The sequence below is a fragment of the Myotis brandtii genome, unplaced genomic scaffold (assembly GCF_000412655.1).
Source record: "Myotis brandtii unplaced genomic scaffold, ASM41265v1 scaffold187, whole genome shotgun sequence".
Classification (NCBI taxonomy): domain Eukaryota; kingdom Metazoa; phylum Chordata; class Mammalia; order Chiroptera; family Vespertilionidae; genus Myotis; species Myotis brandtii.
In genome coordinates this window covers 2,451,024-2,470,931 of record NW_005356944.1, presented here as the reverse complement: position 1 = coordinate 2,470,931, position 19,908 = coordinate 2,451,024, and the positions used below count along the sequence as shown (strand labels likewise).

Below are 19,908 nucleotides of genomic sequence, written 5' to 3'. Positions count from 1 at the left end.
GTGGGTATAAGGACACATATGTAATATCTTAATCAATAAAAAATATATTAGAAAAAAAAAGAACTAAAGGAAAGTATGAGAACAGTGCCTTATCAAATAGAGGTGATTAATAAGTGATAGAAATTTTTAAAAAAAGGAATCAAGAAATTCTGGGGTTGTAAAGTACAATACCTGAAATGAAAAAGTCACTAGAGGGGCTCAATATCAGAGTTGAACTGGCAGAAGAAAGAATCAGCAAACTTGTTGATAGGTCAGTTGAGATTATCCAGTCTGAAGAACAGAAAGAAAAAAGAATAAAAGAAAATGAACAGAACCTCAGATCCTGTAGAACACCATCAAGTCTATCAACAGATACATAATGGGAGTCTTAGAAGGAGAAGATAGAGAGAAAGGAGCAGAACAAATAAATATTTGAAAAACTGTGCCCAAAACAAATCCCAAATTTGATGAAAAACAATAAATTTATGCACCCAAGAAGCTCAGTGAACTCCAAGTGGCATAAACTCAAAGAGAGCTACACCTAGCCCTATCATAATAAAAAAAAGAATCCTGAAAGCAAGAGATAAGCAACACATTACATACAAGGGATCTTTGATGAGATTAAAAGCTCATTTGTCCTTGGGAACATGGATGCCAGAAGGCAGTGGGATGAAACTAGATGCCGTGTGAAACCTTCAACTGCATTTGACCTCTGAGTCTTAGATAGCTCAGATCTCTCACATCTTCAGAAATAACATGTCAGTTTAGTTCCTAAAAAACAATTACTCAGGTTTCTTCTTTCTTTTGCATTTGATTTTAATCTTTAATATCTAACATTTTTGTTTTAGGAAAATTTCCCCTTGAAACAGGAATAGAATACTAATTACATTAAAATACACACATATAAAAAGTAGTCCTGCATTTTCCCAGGAAAAGAACAATAATTTCTAGAATACTCAAGTGTTTTGTTTTAATCATAATTAAAGTCTTGGTCATCTCATTATCTCTGTAACTTACATATTTAAATTAAATATTAGATACCCGTTAACAATTTTTAAATGTAAGGTGCCATTATTGAGTAAATAGATTCTTCTGTGAGTGAATGTGTCCCTTCTCCCTCCCACTTATGAAGCAGCAATATGGTTAGTTTACTTTTATGAGTAGAACATCTATTGCTGCAAACGCTAATTCTCCTCTCTCCCCTGTGTTTTTTTCGTAAGTGTGAGTTGTTCAGGCAGCTCGGGCAACCTCTCTAGCAATCAACAGCAAGAGGAGCTAGGCTTGGGCTTTCAGTGCAGACTTGACGGTGTCTGTCTGAATCAAGTGATCTCACCTATCCTCAGTAGCAAGCACTCTTTGAACTGCTTCCTCAAATGCTGCTGTGATGTTCGTGGCATCTTTTGCACATTTTTCAGAGTTAGGGTAGTTGCCGTTGTCCCTGCACCAGGCTTGGGTTTCTTCTGCAGACACCTGCTGTTCACTTATGTCAATCTTGTTACCCAAAATGACAAAAGGAAAGCTTTCGGGCTCTTTTACATCTGCATAATATATGAATTCTTTCTTCCAGTTACTCAAGTTCTGGAAACTTTGAGAATCATCGACACTAAAAGTGAGCAGGCAACAGTCAGAACCTCTGTAAAAGGGCGTCCTCAGGCTTCCGAATCTCTCTTGACCGGCTGTGTCCCAAATCTGCATGGTAACAAACTGTCCATCTACCTCCAAATCTTTACTTAAAAATTTCACACCTATTGTATGGAAGAGCTGGGTATCAAACTTATTAGTCACATATCTGTTCATTAGAGAACTCTTCCCAACTCCACATCTCCAAGGAGAATTATTTGAAAAAGTGATGATTTTCCTGCCGTTATGAATCTCAAGATCTTTGACTTTAGAACCCTTTTCAAGCATCATCATTATCTCTCAGACTCTGGGAAGATTCACTCAGATGTGGACAACAGGGGGAAAGTGATTCACCACTGTGCAGGTTCATCATAGGAGTACAGGTTGTTTCCCGCGGCCACACCGAGGACATCGGAGAGTTCTGGAGAGTTCTATCCGGGGCAATGAGGAAAGCGAGAGGGTCAGAGACCCAGCAGGCTGGACGCGGTAGTGAAGGTGCTGCCCGAGTCCAACTCTCAAGCTTCTTTTATAATTGAGCTGCAGGAAGTCTGTCTTTTACCAAGTTCTTCTCAAGTATTTCTAGAACTATGGAAGGCTTATGATGTGTTCTACCAAGGCTGGAACATAGTATGGGCTCAAAAAAAATTTTTCTAGATGAACGAACTCTACCTGGGTTGTTTATATCCAACTGTCCGTCCACTTTTCCTGCATGTCACCTAGTTCTCCCTGTCTCAGGGCTCTAGCCTCTCTCTCAGACCATTTTGCCTGAAACATACAAATAGGCCTGTCTCATAACTTCTCAAAACACAGCTTTTAAATTTTTTATTTGAGAGAGAGAGAGAGAGAGAGAAACATGTTGTTCCATTTATTTATGCACTCATTGCTTAATTCTTTTGTATGTGCCCTGACCGGGGATTGTACCCACAACCTTGGTACATCAGGATGATGCTGTAACCAACTGAGCTACCTGGCCAGGGTTCAAAATACAGCTTTAAAAAATATTACCTGATATTTCATAAAATTTTACTGAATACTTGGGGATAGCAGAATGGAATTACAATACAGAAAAAGAAAGTTTTGGCTCCAAAGGTGAATTCAAACTTTACCATGTCAATGTAAGAAGTGTACAGACCAGTAGAGAATTTTGATGAGTTTACTAGTGTCCTGGTGTATGGATTCGTGCACATTGAAAGGAAATTAATTAAAAAGAAATATTTTAATATTGCTATTTGCGTCATGATAATGAAAAGAAAATAGTATTCTATTAAGTCTCCTATCTACTTACTCCAGGACTTCTATGAGGATCAAATGAGATGAGGCCCGGGAAAATGCTTCACAAACATTTGATTAAACTAAAATCTTTGCACCTGGCTATAAAGCAAGTCATGTTCCTGGGCCAAAGAAACTCCAAGGGGGCTATTATTAAACTAAAATCTTTGCACCTGGCTATAAAGCAAGTCGTGTTCCTGGGCCAAAGAAACTCCAAGGGGGCTATTGGCTAGGGAGAGGAAGCCAGGCGTAGCTATGTGATGTCATTACCCAGCACCCACAGCCACCGTTTCCCCGCTGGGCTGGGCTGTGGGCTGCATTTTGTGCCATGGGGTCTTGGCAGCGTTGGCTGTAATTTGGTAGGGTATTGCTCCAGGGTGGTGGCGGGGCCTGTGTCCCACTTGGGGGAAGCTGAGTGTTAGTTTGTCTGCGCCAGGTCCGTGGTGCCGTTTATTTTTAAATGGTCAGTGCGAGTCATGGCAGCTCCTGTGTTGAGCTTCTGCCCCCTGGTGGTCAGTGCACGTCATAGCTACTGGTCAGATGGACGGACACTTAGCCTTTTTTATATATAGATTTGAGCCAAGCTCATGACATATGCCAGGGAGCGAGATCTCAAGTGCCCCAGAGAATAAGTTTTGTAGCTTCTTTTATGCATTTGAAAGTTAGGAAGGAGCTAAGGAAGATTTCATGGAAATGGGAGAAAGCAAGATGGAAACTGATTGTAGGATAGTTAACAAGATTATGTGTTCCCTTGTGGGTGGTTATACCTTCAAGGGATCTGAAAAAGAATTACTCTGGCATTTCAAAAGTGTGTTAACCTAGATGCACAAGAACAATGGGCCGGGCTTGCTTAAGGCAAAGATAAACCTTTTACTAAAGAAGTTATAGGCCTGGAGCATGACGACCCACCATACCTGCCCAGTGAGGAATTTATGATCAAATCACCGTGTGAGGTGACTTTCACTGGTCTTGGCACTTTTACTACCGAACCCCTTTTTCTTCGTATGTGAATAGGACTTTATAGTTTTATCATTTTAGCCGACAGTTCTTACTGTCAATGGTTAAGGTCATGGGTTTGGTGTTTATGGATGATGGAGCAGAGGTTCTAATGGGTTCAATGACTCACCCAGCTCCACCAGTAAGAGGCAATCCGATTCCTGGCCTCGGGTTCTTCCACAGGATATTAGTGTGATGTCTCAGGGTCACTGTCACAGGGCTGAAAAGACCGATCTGAAGCTCTCTCTTTCCCATTTAAGTTCATCTCTTAATGGGCATTTGCAGCTTCTATAACTGGAGCCATTTATTGTCACCTGCACTGTGCCTGTCCTCCCTGCTGTGTGGCCCGAGGCCATTTCTGTAGGCCCTGAAGGTTTGCCTCAGCCTTTCTGGATTTTGACTATCCCATTCCAATTGGTTGCAAAACAGCCATTTGTGTTTTTGCTGACCTGGGCCATCTTTTTATCCCTTTTTACTTCTGATATTCTTAAGAGGCAATTTTAATATTTGGCAGAATAAACTCCCCATGATCTAATTCTGAGTTTTCAATTGACTGAATGGTTTAAGAAGGGCAAAAGTTATGACTGTGCAGTATTCCAAGAAATTGTTCCTTTCTCAAGCATTTACTGTGTATCTGTGGATACAGCTCTTTCCTGGATGCTGTAATAAATGAAATAGAGAATAGAAAAAACAAAATAAAATCAATAAAACCAGAAGTTGGTTCTTTGAAAAGATCAACAAAATTGGCAAACCTTTAGCTAAATGGACTAAGAGAAAAAGAGAGAAGATTCAAATTACTTAAATCAGAAAAGTGGGAACATTACTGATTCTATAAAGAGAAAAAGAGAGAAGATTCAAATTACTAAAATCAGAAATAAAAGTGGGAACATTATTGATTCTATTGAAATAAAAAGGTTATGAGACAACTGTGCACAATTATACGCCCTCATTTCCCCTCCTTTGCCCACCTCCAGCCAGCCCCAAGACAATTTTGAAAAAGTCAAAACTGGAGACTCACACCTTCTGATTTCAAAACCTACTACAAAACTGCAGTCATGCCCTGCTGGCGTGGCTCAGTGGTTGAGCATTGACCTTTAAACCAGGAGAATACGGTTGGATTCCCGGTGGGGTGGGGCATGTGCCCCAGTTGCAGGCTTGATCCCCAGTTGGGGGCATATAGGAGGCAGCCATTTGGTGATTCTTTCTCCTCATTGATGTTTCTCTTTCTCCCTCTCCCTTTCTCTTGAAATCAATAAAAATCTCTCTCTATATAAAAAGGCTAAGTGACTGACTATACGTCCATCCGACCACCTGTCCAACCGGCTAGTACATATGACGTGCGCTGGCAACTTAAAAATAAACGTTGCCGTGGCCGGTTTGGCTCAGTGGATGGAGCGTCGGCCTGCGGACTGAGGGGTCCCAGGTTCGATTCCGGTCAAGGGCATGTAGCTTGCTTGCGAGCACATCCCCGGCGGGAGATGTGCAGGAGGCAGCTGATCGATGTTTCTCTCTCATCGATGTTTCTAACTCTCTATTTCTCTCCCTTCCTCTCTAAAGAATCAATAGAATATGTTTTAATAAATAAATAAATAAATAAACGTTGACTTGTGCATGCGCGATACATATCAAGCTCTCACTGGCACCAATAGCACGCCTGTATTTAGATCTGTCATTGTCTATTGTGAATTTGATTGACACTTCTATTATAGAGAAAGGGCGAACAGTGATATTAAAATATTTCTTCTAATTAATTTCCTTTCAATGTGCATGAATCTGTGCACCAGGCCACTAGTATATTTATTAAAAAAACCTGCAATCATCAAAACAATGTGATATTGGCAAAAGACAGACATAGACCAACTCTCGCATATACATGGTCAAATGATTTTTGAAAAGGATGCTAAGACCAATGGGGAAAGGACAGTCTTTTAAAAAAAATAGTGCTGGGAAAACTGGATATTCACATGCCAAAGAATGAAGTTGGACTCTCACCTAACACCATCTATAAAAATTAACTCAATGGATCAAGGACCTAAATGTTTTATTTAAAACAATAAAACTCTTAGAAGAAAACATAGGACAAAAGCTTCACGACACCAAACTTGGTAATGATTTCTTGGATATGACACCAAAAGCACAGGTAACAACAACAAAAAGACAAATTGAATTTAATAAATTTTTAAAATGTGCATTAAAAGATATTATTCATAGAGTAAAATGGCAACCCACAGAATGGGAAAAAATATTTGCAAATCATATATCTGGTAAGGGATTAATATCCAAAATATACAGGGAACTCCTAAAACTCAACAACATGAACAATAAAGGAAAAGATTAAAAAATGGGCAAAGAACTTGAGTGGACATTTCTTCAGAGGATGTATGAATGACCAATGAGCATATGAAAAGACATATTATAATGATAGTTGCCAGGGATTGGGGGAAGGGGGGGAGGGAAGAATGGAAGTTATTGATAAATGGAGACAGTTTCAGTTTTATAAGATGAAAGAGTTACAGACGGGGATGGATGATGGTGATGATGGTTGGACAACAATGTGAATGTATTTAATACCACTGAACTTTACAGTTAAAAATGGTTAAGATTGTAAATTTTATGTAATGTGTATTCTACCACAATAAGAAAAAAAGGAAAAATAAATAAAATAAGGAGACTTTTTGGTATACGGACAACAGAAAAAATATTTAAAAGTTTTGTTTTTTTGTTTTTTAAACAGAAAAACAAGAATCAGGCCAGCCTGAAATTAAAACCTACCAAGATCAACTTGGCAGTAGCAGGATAACAATGGGGTATTCACATAGTCTCCTCAGGAATTCAACAAATGTGAGGGTTATGGGGAATTTCATAAATCAAAAGGGCAAGATGTTCGGAAAAAGAATTATGTGAAAATAAGAATCTGTAACCGGAGATAAGAGGGAAGGGGGACCAGGGTCTGAAATAGGATGTCATTTTTAAATCCCTTAAAACATGTATTAATAATTGCCTGTGTACTATTCCTGCTCTCAAAAGCTGCCCTATCTTCATAGTGAATGTTAGAGTGGACCCAAACCCTGGGAAGACGAACTTGGTACAGATGTGCCAACCACAAGTCTTTAAAAGGGGCACACCTCGTTGGTTCCATCAGAGTCACAAAGTGGCCTTCTGGGGTAAATTAGTGCAATGCTGGTCTACAGTATCGACTCCATGTCTGTGATGTTCAAAAACAAGCAAAATTGCCCTCGCTGGTTTGGTTCAGTTGTTATGAACGTTATATGAAATGTCCAGAATAGGTAAATACATAGAGACAGAAAGTAGATTGGTGGTTGCCAGGGGCTGGGGGCGGGGAGGGAAGAAATGGGGAGTGACTATTAAGGGTACTGAGTTTTTTAGTAGGGGTGTTTGAAAATGTCCTAGAATTAGTGGTGATATTTGCACAACATTTTGTAAATACTAAAAACCTCTGAATTATGCACTTTAAAATGGTCAAAATGACAGGGGGGGAGGGGGCGACAAAATTTTTTTAAGTAGCAAACTGAAAGCTTAATAACATTTCTCCTCTTTGTCAAAGCACCTGTACATTTTGTACATATTTGTCACCAGAGAATGTGCATTATTAGACCCATATGCCAAGCAATTCTAATTGGTCATGTGCCTAGTCCAGCCGTGGGCAAACTACGGCCCGCGGGCCGGATCTGGCCCATTTGAAATGAATAAAACTAAAAAAGAAAAAGACCGTACCCTTTTATGTAATGATGTTTACTTTGAATTTATATTAGTTCACACAAACACTCCATCCATGCTTTTGTTCCAGCCCTCCGATCCAGTTTAAGAACCCATTGTGGCCCTCGAGTCAAAAAGTTTGCCCACCCCTGGCCTAGTCCCTGGTTGTATCAATTTACCATTATTGGATACAATTTTAAAAAATTATACTCCTACCCTATGCCTGGCACTTAAGAAGTACTATAATTATTTATTGAATTGCCTACGCTTGCTATTCCTATTTCATTAGTGTGGCCTATTGCAGTTTAGCTATAATTACCTATTGTTTCAGATTGTTTTAGAAAAGATAATGTCCCTTAAATGATGTGCTTTTTAATAAGAGCTCCACATTTTCCATTTGTAAGCTATGTGTGTATATTTGTTCAGATAGAAAATAGCATGCTTACCTTTTCTGATCACAAAGGTAATATTTAATAACTAGAGGCCCGGTGCACGAAATTCATGCACAGGTGTGGTCCCTAGGCCTGGCCAGCGATCAAAGCGAGAGCATCTGGCCTGGAAGGGCAGGTCCCAGCTGACCTCTGGGCCCTGTGCAGCACCTGGGCCTGCATGCCCCCCTCTGCCTGAGTCACAGCAACCAAGTCCCTATATGGAGGTGCAGTGAGCGTGGCTGGACGCCGCGGGCCAGGGTGCAGCATGGGCCTCTGGGCCGCCCAGAGGTGCTGCATAGAAGCTGGGCGAGCAGCATGCTCTCTCCCGGCTGGCCTTGTAGACCAGCTCTCGTACGAACCCACAGGAAGCCCCTGTGGTCCCACCCGAAAGAGACTGTGCGGGTGTGGGGCAGGCTCCTTGCGGGCACCCTGCACCTGAGCGTGGGGGGGCTTCCCGGCACGCAAGCCCTAGAGTCCTGGAGGAGGGTAGCAGGGGGAGTGAGAGCAAGCTCGGGGACACCTGCATCCTCACTGCACCTCTGTCCCCATCAACCCTGCCCCCAGATAGCCAGCGAGAGGTTGCAGTGCATTGCTCGCTGATGCTCACCCGCCATGTTCCACACTGCCCCTTGGTGGTCAGCGCACGTCATAGTCAGCGGTCGAACTCCCGGTTGAACAACTGCCCAAGGGGACAATTTGCATTTTAGGCTTTTATTATATAAGATTTTAAGAGATTTTGATAATGGTCTTGCCTGGACTATGGCCTTTAGCTTTTAGAAGCCTCCAAACAATCGCATATCTGCAAAGGAGTTTCTTCTTTGTAATCTCTCTGCCCTGTCCTTCTTTTCATTATCTTCTCTCCTCTTGAGTTTGCTTGGCTTTCATCATATCTTTCCAAATAGCGTCTTAGTTGCCTTTTCTCAGATGCTTAGGATGCCATTGTCCTCGTGTCCAAAGATCATGTCTATCTTATTTGCAAATAAGAAGGAAGAATCGAGTGTTTGCCATTTGTTCTGCCAAATCAACACCCTTAATTCCTAACTTCTCTCCCCTCCTATACCCCCCACCTAAAGGAGCAGGGACTCCGAGACTTCTCTCTTTCTCTGCGTGCGGCAGAGATGTGCACAGCCTGCCTTTTTGCTGCTCAGTGGTATCTGGTCCCATTTCCCTGCTGCGCTCATGACTCAACCACCTCAAAGTGGAATGAGTTTTCCAGGAATGAAGATGATCTCATATCCTCTGTGTCCTTGCCCGAAACCCTCTTTTTACCTGATAGCAAACTTGGGCAAGACAGTTCACCAGAGAGAGGGTGGACCCCAGAGTGAAACTAACAGGTCTTCTCAGTGATGGAGAGGTCAGTGGCTCTTGGCTTCCTGTGGACAGTAATGACTCAGACCTGTGTCACCTGTGGCCAAGTAAGGATGTGGCCAAGACAGGAAATGGAAGGGCAGAGCAGAGGAAGTCCGGGCACTCCCCCTGGAGTTGTGGATGCACATCCAGTGCGCTGGCAGCCATTGCTTCCTAACTGATGTGACGACAGAGAATGATTGAACCTTAGGATGGAGCAGCTATTTGTTGAATGGCGGTTCATCTGTCTATAGCTCCTCTCCGTCCTTCTTGTTGTTATTCTGTTTGTTTGGATTTCAAGCCTCAAAGCCTATTTCCCACCTTCTTCCCTCTGATTTAAATTAAACCTCTTCTTCATAAAGTCTCTTCTGGGATTGTGGATGCTGGGATGCTGGGATGCTGGGTGCACTTTATACAGTCAAAGAGGCAGCCAACCTCATTCACAAGCACAGGCAAGTTGTAATTAGGAAGATAGTGGGTCTCCTTTTCCCGTTTAATTGAGCTGGGTTAGGGAGGGAGCCCTTTTGTGAAGGATGTGGGCAGCTTTCTCTGTGTAGAGAACCTTGTCAGTCTAAAATTCTCAGGGAGAGTTCCAAAGTCTGGGGAACTTATAAGATTAGAATTGTAGTGTGGTTTTATATCTGCTGGTTTATTTCTTTTCTGCATTTAGAACTAAATTTATTTAAAAGAATACAACAATGAAATGATAATGGCAGCTAAAATTAGTAATGGCAGCTATGTTTCTTCTGTTCTTCTGTGATCTCTCCTGGAGGTGTTGTCTTGAGGAAATTTAGGCCGTGTGTGTGTTTCTGTGTGTGTGTGTGTGTGTGTGTGTGTGTGTGTGTGTGTGTGAAAGAGAGAGAGAGAGAGTCGCCCAGCCATGAGTGGTAGAGCTCGGGTTCAGACTCATCTCTCTGCCCGACACCCATGCTCTCACTATGCCCTGTGCCAGGCCACAGCCAACAGAACAAAACGCCCCACTGTCAGGAGGCTGTATGTTTATGTGTTTATTTCTCTGAATGACTCTAGATTTTCTCTTTGTCATTTCCGTGCTTGTGTCCTTCACAAAGCCTTTTAGCATCCTTTTATTCTTCTTCCCCAGTAACATCTGACATGATGCCTGGGGCCTACGAGCAGGATGTTTTGCTCAAAACATCTGTTTCTCATCAGTTTTAGAAAATTATCCTTGACTTCTGTTCTCTTTTTGCTTGTATTTCCTCTCTAGAATGCTTCTTCTTTAAGATTATTGTGTTCCTGCCTAAGGGCTTGGAGAAATGTAAAGAGGTTTTTGAGCAAGCGGTTGAGTTTTTAGCCTGTTTGTTGTCACGCTCAGTTGCCCTAGTGAAAGTGGGTTGTCTTCCTCACGATGCTGAGGAGACAAGTGTATAAATGGATGCAGTTAGGGCAGTTAAACCGCTGACCCAGTAAGGCGTATTGTCCTTGGCCACAGTTCCTCTGTCACGTGTGCATTTCTCTGCATTGAACAAATTACGTGAGCCCAGGCCCAGCACCATTCCCTGAGGAGGCTGGAGTTCTGATCCTGGGTCGAAGGAAGAAAGCCAAAGGAGGGAGGCCGCTTGGAGGAGGTGCTGTGAAGACGAGAGGTGGCTCTAAGAGTCTTGGGGTTGACAGGAAACCATGGTTCAGAAAACATTGGCCTTTGCCCTTTCTTTCTTTTTTTCCACTAGACAAATCAGTTTATTAGCATCAAATTTAGGGTTGTAGCCCTTTGCCCCTTCTGAAGCTGCGAACAGGTGCCCAGGAGATAGGCTTTCTGGTGACTGCCACATTGTGCTCCTGATTTTAGGTCCATGCCATTTCTCCTGTCCCCCTCCTCTCGTCCCAGCCCCATAATCTGAGATCTCTGGCTGATGGCCCTGCTGATGAATAGCCTGGCACCTTTGCAGGGTTTCATCTTGTGGGCAGGTGGAGTCTGAGGACACACATGTTCCTTGCTTCTCCCCTCTTTCCTCCTTCTTCCCTTTATGCCCTGGTTAGAGGCATGGTGTATTCTGGGTACATGGGAAAACAAACTCACTTGTCCCTGTTTCACATACCCCTCTCTCTGTCTACTGTAATCTGCTTACTTCAGGTCAAACAGTCTCATTCTGAATCCATTTATCCATATATTCATTCAACAAGGGTTTTGTGCCAGACACTGTGGTAACCTACATGCTCAAGGCCATTATCTGATATTATCTGACCAGTATCACTTGCAGAAGTCTGGGTCACGAATGTGCCTTTGACCTCTTACCCATTTTATAAACTCAAATATTCCTCTTGAGTAATACAGTGTCTCTTCTCCAAAGAGTTGAGGCTGAGGTTTTAATTCTGACCTCATTCAAAGGGGGAGCCTGGAGCAGGCCCCTCCCTGCCAGGCCTCATTCTTTTCTCAATGATGGAAGTGAGATCTCTTCCCATCCCCACTCCCTTTGGTTATCTGTTTGCTATTCCTAGCACATGTGGTCAGGATGGGCTCATTCACTGCCGCTGGCCTGGAGCCCATTCACTGTTGTTGTTACTCTGTCCCTCGCACCCCCCATGGCTTCTCATTCCTTCTCAGCTTAAGCTCCTGGAGACCTCAGGAGAGTCTCTATTATCAGCCACAGGAAGCCACACCCAAAGACGCTCTTTAAGTGAAGGGAGAATTTGAAAATAGAAACATTTTCTTCCTTTATTTTACCCTTTGAGACTAACCCGATGACTTGGGACAGCCCATTTTGGCCCATGGTGCCAGATTGTCGAGTCTTTTCTACGGACTCTCCTGAAACCCTCTGATTTGCATGGATACCGAAGCTTGTGGGCTTGGCCTCGCTCCTCTCTGAGCTGCCAGAGTAGAATGACTTCTGGAGAGAAGAGATCTTCAGGGAGGAGTCCCAAGTCTTGCTGTCCTCTCCTCCTGGGCCCTCGCCACCTAGCGGGGCTCTGCTGTGAGGCCAGGATGAGCTGAAGCCTTTAGTTCATTCTCTTGTTTATTTCTTCTTTCGTCTCTCATCTTTCCACCCATCTCATCTCCACCCACACCCCAAAAAGAGAATGTTAGAAGTAGAAATGTTAAGAGCAGCGTCGACTCTGTAGACTTGAGACCTAGTGCTTTATCTCTCTTTGACAGGAGCTGCGGGTGGAAGCAAGAATTCTGACTACTTTCACATGAACTTTTCTTAAATGCACAATTCTTGGGGAGGAGGAAAGAGGATTTCACTTGCTGTTTGCCTTACCACCTAGAGAGCTCAAAGGCTGCAGCCAGGGAAGGGACTTGGGCATTTTGACAAAGATTTTGCAGTGGAGGGTGGGTGCTCCATAGGGATAAGAATACGTGCTCCATAAGGGATAAGAAAACGCGCCAACTTTAGGAAGTGCTGACAGGCTTCCAGTCCGCCCCCCTCCTGCAGCAGGAGGCCCTCCTGGACCACCAGGCTCTGGCAGCCCTTCCCCACAGCCGCCCGCCCGTGGCCGTGAGTGCTGCTGCCCCTGAAGGCGGAGGCCTGGTGCTGAGGCGCCTCTTGCCCCAGGTCACTCAAGTTCAGTCCCTTATTGTGGGGGCGAAAAAAATTCAGACTTTCCCTCCAACCTTCTACGTTCTTAGCTGGGTTAATAATCAAATTAGCAGAGGCAGTTTAACAGGAGAAAATCAAAGTTTTAATCCGTGTGCATGGGGAATTCACTTAGGAATGGATATTACAAAGACAGGCAGCGTGGAGTATAGAAGACATTTTGTATAAAGGAGAAAAGGGGGTTGGTGAGGAGATGGGGTATTAGATTTCAGAAGCGAGAGTGGGCATAGTTGAAGAGGGTACACACATGGCAGGAAAATTCTTTCTAGGTGACTGAGTAACCGTGGAACACAGTGGGGTTCTAGCTAACAGGCCCCTGCCGAAAGCCTCTTACTGACCATACTTAATTCAAATAAGCCTGAGCTGAATATCCTAAGATCTTCCTAAGCAGGTTTTTCTGTCTGAATCTCTGGGGCAGGAAAGAGGGGGAAGGTCAAAGGTTCTTTCTGAGTTTTGTGTATTAATCAACAGCTTAAAGTCAAGATCCCAAAAAGGCAGCTTCAGGGTGGCAGAACTTTGGTTCCCTTCAGTACACAGAATGCCAGAAGTTTTCCAGATCCTTCCCCCTCGTCAGGAACCTTCTTATACCCACCAGAACAGTTGACATGCGTTCATTTAGGTCTGGCTGAGGCAAAGCACCTCCATACCAAACAGAGCCTGAGAACCATGTGCAAAGCAGCAAACACACACCCACTATGAAATATGATCAGTCCTCCAGGCCCAGTTCCAGTTTTCCTGGGGGCTTAGTTCTGGAATTTCGACCTGACCTCCATTCTTAGCTTATCAATTCTCCATGTCCTTGGCTCCTTTCTCCCAGGTAGGAAAAGGAGCGGGGCCATCTCGGGAAACCTATACACACCAGCCCTTTACAGTGAGCAAAGGACTTTCACATACATGCCTGAGGGGTTCGGGCTATCATTTTGCAGATGACTTGCCTGAGGTCACGAAGAACCCTGCCTGGGATCCAGGTGTTCTGCCACCAAATGTCCTGCACATTCTGTGTGGCCATCTCTCCCTTTAAGGTTTATTAGTTCCTTAAACATTGACTCGGTGCCTCCTTGGTCCCCTGCTCAGTCAGATGTGGGACACCAAAATGAATAAGCCACAGTCTCGGGCCTGGCAATGGGGTGAGCTGCTTCGCTGCCTCTAGCCAACTATGTCACTTGGGAGGTAAGGCTCTTTAACCTCATTAGGAGCACAGACTACACGTGTAAAACTGCTTGGCAGCAAGCAGAACAGGCATTCTGTCCACAGCCATGAACCTGGCCTACCCATTGCCAAGGTAAGACAGTGGTCTGGGCAAAATGGCGGGGTCACTCAGTAAGGACTGATCTGGCTGAGGTGAATGGGGGAGCCGGGCCCACACACAGAGCCTGGGGATGCAGAGCAGAGCAGAGCCGGGTAGAGCCGGGTGGAGGTCTGGGCCCCTGCGTGCAAAGGTCATTTGTTCTTGCCAGTCCCACCAGCAGTAGACTCTATTGGCGGCTAAAAGAAATGCAGGCTGTGTGTTTGTTTTGTGGGGGGGGGGGGGGGGCCGGGGGGGGGGGGGGGGGGGGGGGGGGAGGAGCCTGCAGACTGTGGAGGAGGAACCTGGGGGAGGTAGCAGCAGGAAGAGCATTGAGGGAGAGACTGAGTTAGTGCAGGGAGAAAGCCTAGTTAGCATTAAGCATGAGATGCTAAAAGTTGCAAGCAATAGCTTAGCCAAGGACCCAGAAAGAAGTGGGGGACTGAACCGAATCTGGGGCCTCAGGGGACTGGAACCAGCCTTCCCTTCCCTCTGTGGCCAGGACCTCTACCTGATCACCCTCGTTAGGGTTCCCAGACCCAATTACAACATGAGGGCAAGGGAGTTCCCCCGGCACCAAACAAACTCAATTCTGACACAATCGGAGGGGTGGAGAACATCTGGCCTGCGGGCTGTATGAGGCCCATGAAATCATTTGGTCTGGCCCTGCCAACGCATTAGGGGTGAATTAATTAAATGTCTGACCACATACAGCAGGCTAATTTTTAAGTTGATAATTTCGTATGGCCCTCGAATGATGCTATTCAGATCTAAATGGCCCCGGGCAGAAAAAAGGTTCCCCACCCCTGCTCTACTCAGAGACAGCATCAGATTCCACAGGTTAAGGGCTCAGTCCTGCAAGATGCCTCCCCTCCAACCGTCACCCCCCACCTCTCTCTTTCTCTCTCAGCCAGATTCTTACCTGTGCTCTGACCAACCTGTTATAGATTGGGCAAGATATGTGGGAATGGGCACAGAGCTCCCAGCTCTCTCCAGGTGCACTGCTCTCCCCAAGTCTCCACATGTTCACCATCCCGGAGCTCTCTGAACTCATCCTCTTGGTTTTTTGGAGGCTTCATTACACAGGCACTGTTGATTAAATCACTGTCAATTGATTCAACCTCCAGCCCCTCTCTCCTCCCGGGAGGAGGTTGGAGATGGGCATGGTTAGGTATGGGAAGTGGGGGAGGAACAGAAAGTTCTAACCCTGAGGGCCACTGGGTTGGCTTCATTGGCAACCAGCCCATCCTGAGGTGCTTTCCGAAAGTCACTTTGTTGCTATAACAACACACCTCTTTCACTCTCAACACTTGGGAAATTTACATATGTATATGGAGGTATATTTCCTGAATGACCAAATAATTTCTTACAAATTACAATATTGCACCCTCCATTCATTTAGCACAAAACTTCAGGATATTTGTCTCAGAACCTAGCACACTGGCTCCGGAGGAATCACTTCCCATGAGTGAGGCTCCAGGGGGCCTGTTGCCCTTCTCCCAGTAGCTGCATCACCCCTGCAACCTTTGGTCTCTGCATGGTCACTGAGCTTCAGGGGGCCGCTGGATAGCTGAGAGAGACTTGTATTTGCTCCACAACTGTTTAAGCCAGGGGTGGGCAAACTTTTTGACTCGAGGGCCACAATGGGTTCTTAAACTGGACCGGAGGGCCGGAACAAAAGCATGGATGGAGTGTTTGTGTGAACTAATATAAATTCAAAGTAAACATCATTACATAAAAGGGTACGGTCTTTTTTTTTTTTTAGTTTTATTCATTTCAAATGGGCCAGATCCGGCCCGCGGGCCGTAGTTTGCCCCCGGCTGGTTTAAGCACTCACCGAGTTCTAAGTGCTGGAGACACAGCAGGGAGCCAGAAAGTCTAAGCCTGAACTCCCATCCTTGGCGGAAAATGACAGAAGGCCATCACTGTTTAATTACAGTGGTGGTAAGTGCTGCAAGGAGAGCACGGGGGGTAAGGAGCAGGCCTTCACCTGGTGGGTGGACCAGGGGCAGCCTGGCCCTGAGCTTTATCTGCCTCCCAAGCTGACAGTGGCTGGGTGTGGATCTTGGCAGAATACCGGGAACCTGAGGCAGGTTTCAGCAACTCAAACTCTGTGAAACAGAGTGGAGGTGTTACCAGCAATGTGGACTCTCTGTTCTTGACTTTGTGCAGGAAAGATTTCACAATGTAAGTCCAGGTGTTTATTAGAGTATGTTTATTAAAGCCGGGGACAGTGAAACAAAGGAAGGGCTTAAGATAGAAGAGGCAAGATCATGCAACAGGAGTGAGCCTGGGTGGAACTGCTTTAGCCCTTGATAAAGAAAGTCACAGAGCCCTAGCAGGTTTGGCTCAGTGGATAGAGCGTCAGCCTGCAGACTGAAGGGTCCCAGGTTCAATTCCGGTCAAGGGCACATGCCCGGATTGTGGGCTTGATCCCCAGTAGGGGTCATGCAGGAGGCAGCTGACCAATGATTCTCTCTCATCATGGATGTTTCTATCTATCCCCTCTCTCCCTTCCTCTCTGAAATCAATAAAAATATATTTTAAAAAAAGAAAAAAGAAAGTCACAGAGAGAAGAAGTGAGCCAGCTGGGCTGTGTGGACTCAGGAAACAAGTTGCTGAGGGACCATTGAAGAAAGCAAGCAGTGTGCCTTAGGAAAGAAGGGGGTAGGGGGCAGGGGGAGCGGGTTAGCCCTGGCTACAAGGCTTAGTTAGAGCCTTGTCCTGATATGCCAAGATTGCAGATTTGATTCCTGGTCAGGGCACATACAAGAGTCAACCAGTCAATGCATAAATAAGTGGAACAACAAATCGATGTTTCTTTCTCCCTTTCTAAAAATCAATCAATAAAATTTTTTTTTAAATGTGGGGGCGATGCCCAGACATGCTCTAGAGCAGCGGTTCTCAACCTGTGGGTCGTGACCCCTTTAGGGGTCGAACAACCCTTTCACGGGGGTCACCTAAGACCATCGGAAAACACACATATAATTACATATTGTTTTTGTGATTAACCACTATGCTTTAATTATGTTCAATTTGTAACAATGAAAATACATCCTGCATATCAGATATTTACATTACAATTCGTAACAGTAGCAAAATTACAGTTATGAAGTAGCAACGAAAATAAGTTTATGGTTGGAGGTCACCACAACATGAAGAACTGTAATAAAGGGTCGCGGCATTAGGAAGTTGAGAACCACTGCTCTAGAGAGACAGCACATGCTGTGTCTTTTGTCTTAAGGGTTTTTATGTTTTCTAAAGGCAGGGATTTTAGGGGAGGATCTCAATAGAATATTCATAAGCTTTTAAGGTGTGTCCTTTCAGGGTCATGATCTCTACTGATGGGTTGGTGCTAGGATAGGAGTCCATTGGTCATTGCACTGGTCTTTTTGTTGTTGTTACTCCTTACCTGAGGATATTTTTCCATTGATTTTTCGAGTGGACTTGTGGGCTGACTTCAACACCCTGTAATTGACAGCTCTAGGGCCTAGTTTGAGCTGAACAAATTGCTTCCTGTAGTTTCAAATCTAACCAGCTCTCTGTTTTCTCTCTGCCCCCACACCTTCCCACTGTTTGATCTCAACACAAAAGAGGCACCTTCAATTCTTCGGATTGTTTTCCTGCTTCCACACTGGAGAGGGAGATGTGGTGAGAGTATGGTTGAGGAAAGAGAGCAAAAAAGGCAGAAAATACAAGGAGGAGGCCAGCAAATACCATCATCTTACCCTGCTCAGGCTGTTGTTCACTTAGGGGTGGAGGGTGCGGGGGAGCTTGCCCACCAGTTCTCTGTATTCCCACCACATTCCCTTCCTGCCAATTCAGAGCTGGCCTAGATTCCTGCCAATTAGCCCCTTGGTTCAATGTTAACAAAGGAGCTTTTCCCTTTTCTCCGTCCACAGCGAAGGTCTCTCTCTGCATAGGGAAGGCCCCCTTAATCCAGGATTATTTACCCAGAGCTTGTACCTTTTCCCAAATAGCCTCAGACTTTCCTTCTTAGACCTGGACCAGGGTAATCTGTTTCCTAAACTCGTGTCCTGAGGCTTTCACCTCTCCTCCCTCAGTGGGGATTAACGTCCCTACGCTGGCTCTTCCCAGAGGTGTAGGGAGATTGAAGTAAGGTATGGAAAAGCGCCTGAAAAACAGACTAAGATCTCACGCTGTAGAAATGTCCCTCAGACCATTCTTGCTCCTGTCCTTGCTCCTGGACGAGGCTGAGGCCTAATTGCCGGCCCCTCTAGCTCACCCAACCATCAGGATACCAACCAGATGGCCAGTCTCAAAGCGGATGTGGTAGTCAGTGGCACCTCTCCGCCTCCAGTAGGGAAAAAGCACCGGGTGCTGGGTGCCGTCCTGATGTGGGAGGACAGGGCTAGCCCCAGCTCAGAAGGCGGAGCGCCCCAAGCAGGAAGTCTGCTGGTTGTCACCTCAGTATTCCAGCCAACCCTCTTCTCTTGCTAACCCTGGGAGGCGCCTCCAGTGGGTGTTGCTGTCTTCATCTTCCAGAATCTCTGCTGTGACTTGTGGGTTAGAGAAGAAGCAGAAAGCTGCTTGTTGTCAGCTCTGGAGAAAGATGGAGAAGAGGTGGAATCAGAAGTATCCGTGTGGGTCAGCATCCTGGACCCAAGAGAAGTGAACAAGTTCCCTCCCACACTGAGTTTTCCTTTAACTCCTGGGTCTCCCGGACACGCCTGTGCCTTCGGACCTCGCCTGACGTAGGCCCTCTGCCCCGTTCACATTTTATTGGCAGGCTCAGCCCACACACTTCTCGGGATGCCATGTGCCCTGTCAGGCAGTGAGCTCTGAACCAGGGAGGCCCTCTCTGACCAGTTAACCTTGGGTTCAGGAAGCCAAGCAAAGACAGAACAGTGAGCTATCGACTGGGCTTTCTCCAAGAACTCCTATCAGAGCTCAGCCTGGTTTGTGCTCTGCTTTTGCGATAGTGGGGTGGCACCCAGTGGGTGGGAACTCCATTCCCGTCTTGACTGGCGTGGTTGTTGGGATAACACCACGTTAAACGAATTGATCTGGGCGGGTTTAATAGTGCGTTCAAGCATTTAAACACCTTGCTAACGAAGTCAGACTGTTACCCGTGGGGAGAGCTCTACGCCTCCACCTGTTGCTAGTGGCAGTGGGCTTCTTGTAATATCCTGAGAAAAAGAGTTTTCTGAGATTTGCACGGGAGGATGAGATATTGTAAAAAGCTTTATTTCTTTGGAATCAAACCCCTGAGACCTATTTTCCAAGATCCTATTTTCCCGAGTCCCACCATGGAAGTCCCATTTTGCTTGCAGTCGAGCTAAAATCAAAGCCGGTGTCCAGCGTTCCCGCTCCGTGCTGGGACAGTCCGATCTAGCATCAGGCTAGCTGAGTGTTCCCAGCTGTAGTCCTTTTGTTCATGGTGTGAGGGGTCCATATGGCCCATGGAGAGAGAGCTCCTTTGTTTGGGGGATTATGTATCCCCACATTTTCACAGGCTTGCAATGGCCCTGCCTACTCTAGCCAATCCTTGATTCCCAGGCTTGACTGACAGGCACTTTCCCTGTGTCACTCTGATTCATTGCACATGGGCCCATCTACCCCTTTGTTGGGCCCCTTTCCGGTGAACTTAAGGGAATGGGTCGGTGGCTCCCTGGGGAGTGTGGAATTACAGCTTCCTGGAGAATGCTTATAATGTCTGGCCTCCCTTTTGCTCCTTTCCTGTTATTAA

The 19,908-nt window shown here is 45.4% G+C and overlaps 2 protein-coding genes across 3 annotated transcripts in view; one reads left to right on the top strand and one right to left on the bottom strand.

Annotated features, from left to right (window-relative positions):
• The window catches only part of PC (pyruvate carboxylase), a 69,596-nt gene that overhangs the window by 12,296 nt on the left and 37,392 nt on the right, over positions 1–19,908 (top strand). The gene's annotated exons all lie outside the window — the stretch shown is intronic.
• Positions 764–2,452, bottom strand: LOC106725774 (ras-related protein Rab-9A-like). Its single transcript, XM_014538092.1, has one exon. The coding sequence runs from the start codon at positions 1,891–1,893 to the stop codon at positions 1,309–1,311; it is 585 nt and encodes a 194-aa protein (XP_014393578.1). The 5' UTR covers positions 1,894–2,452; the 3' UTR covers positions 764–1,308.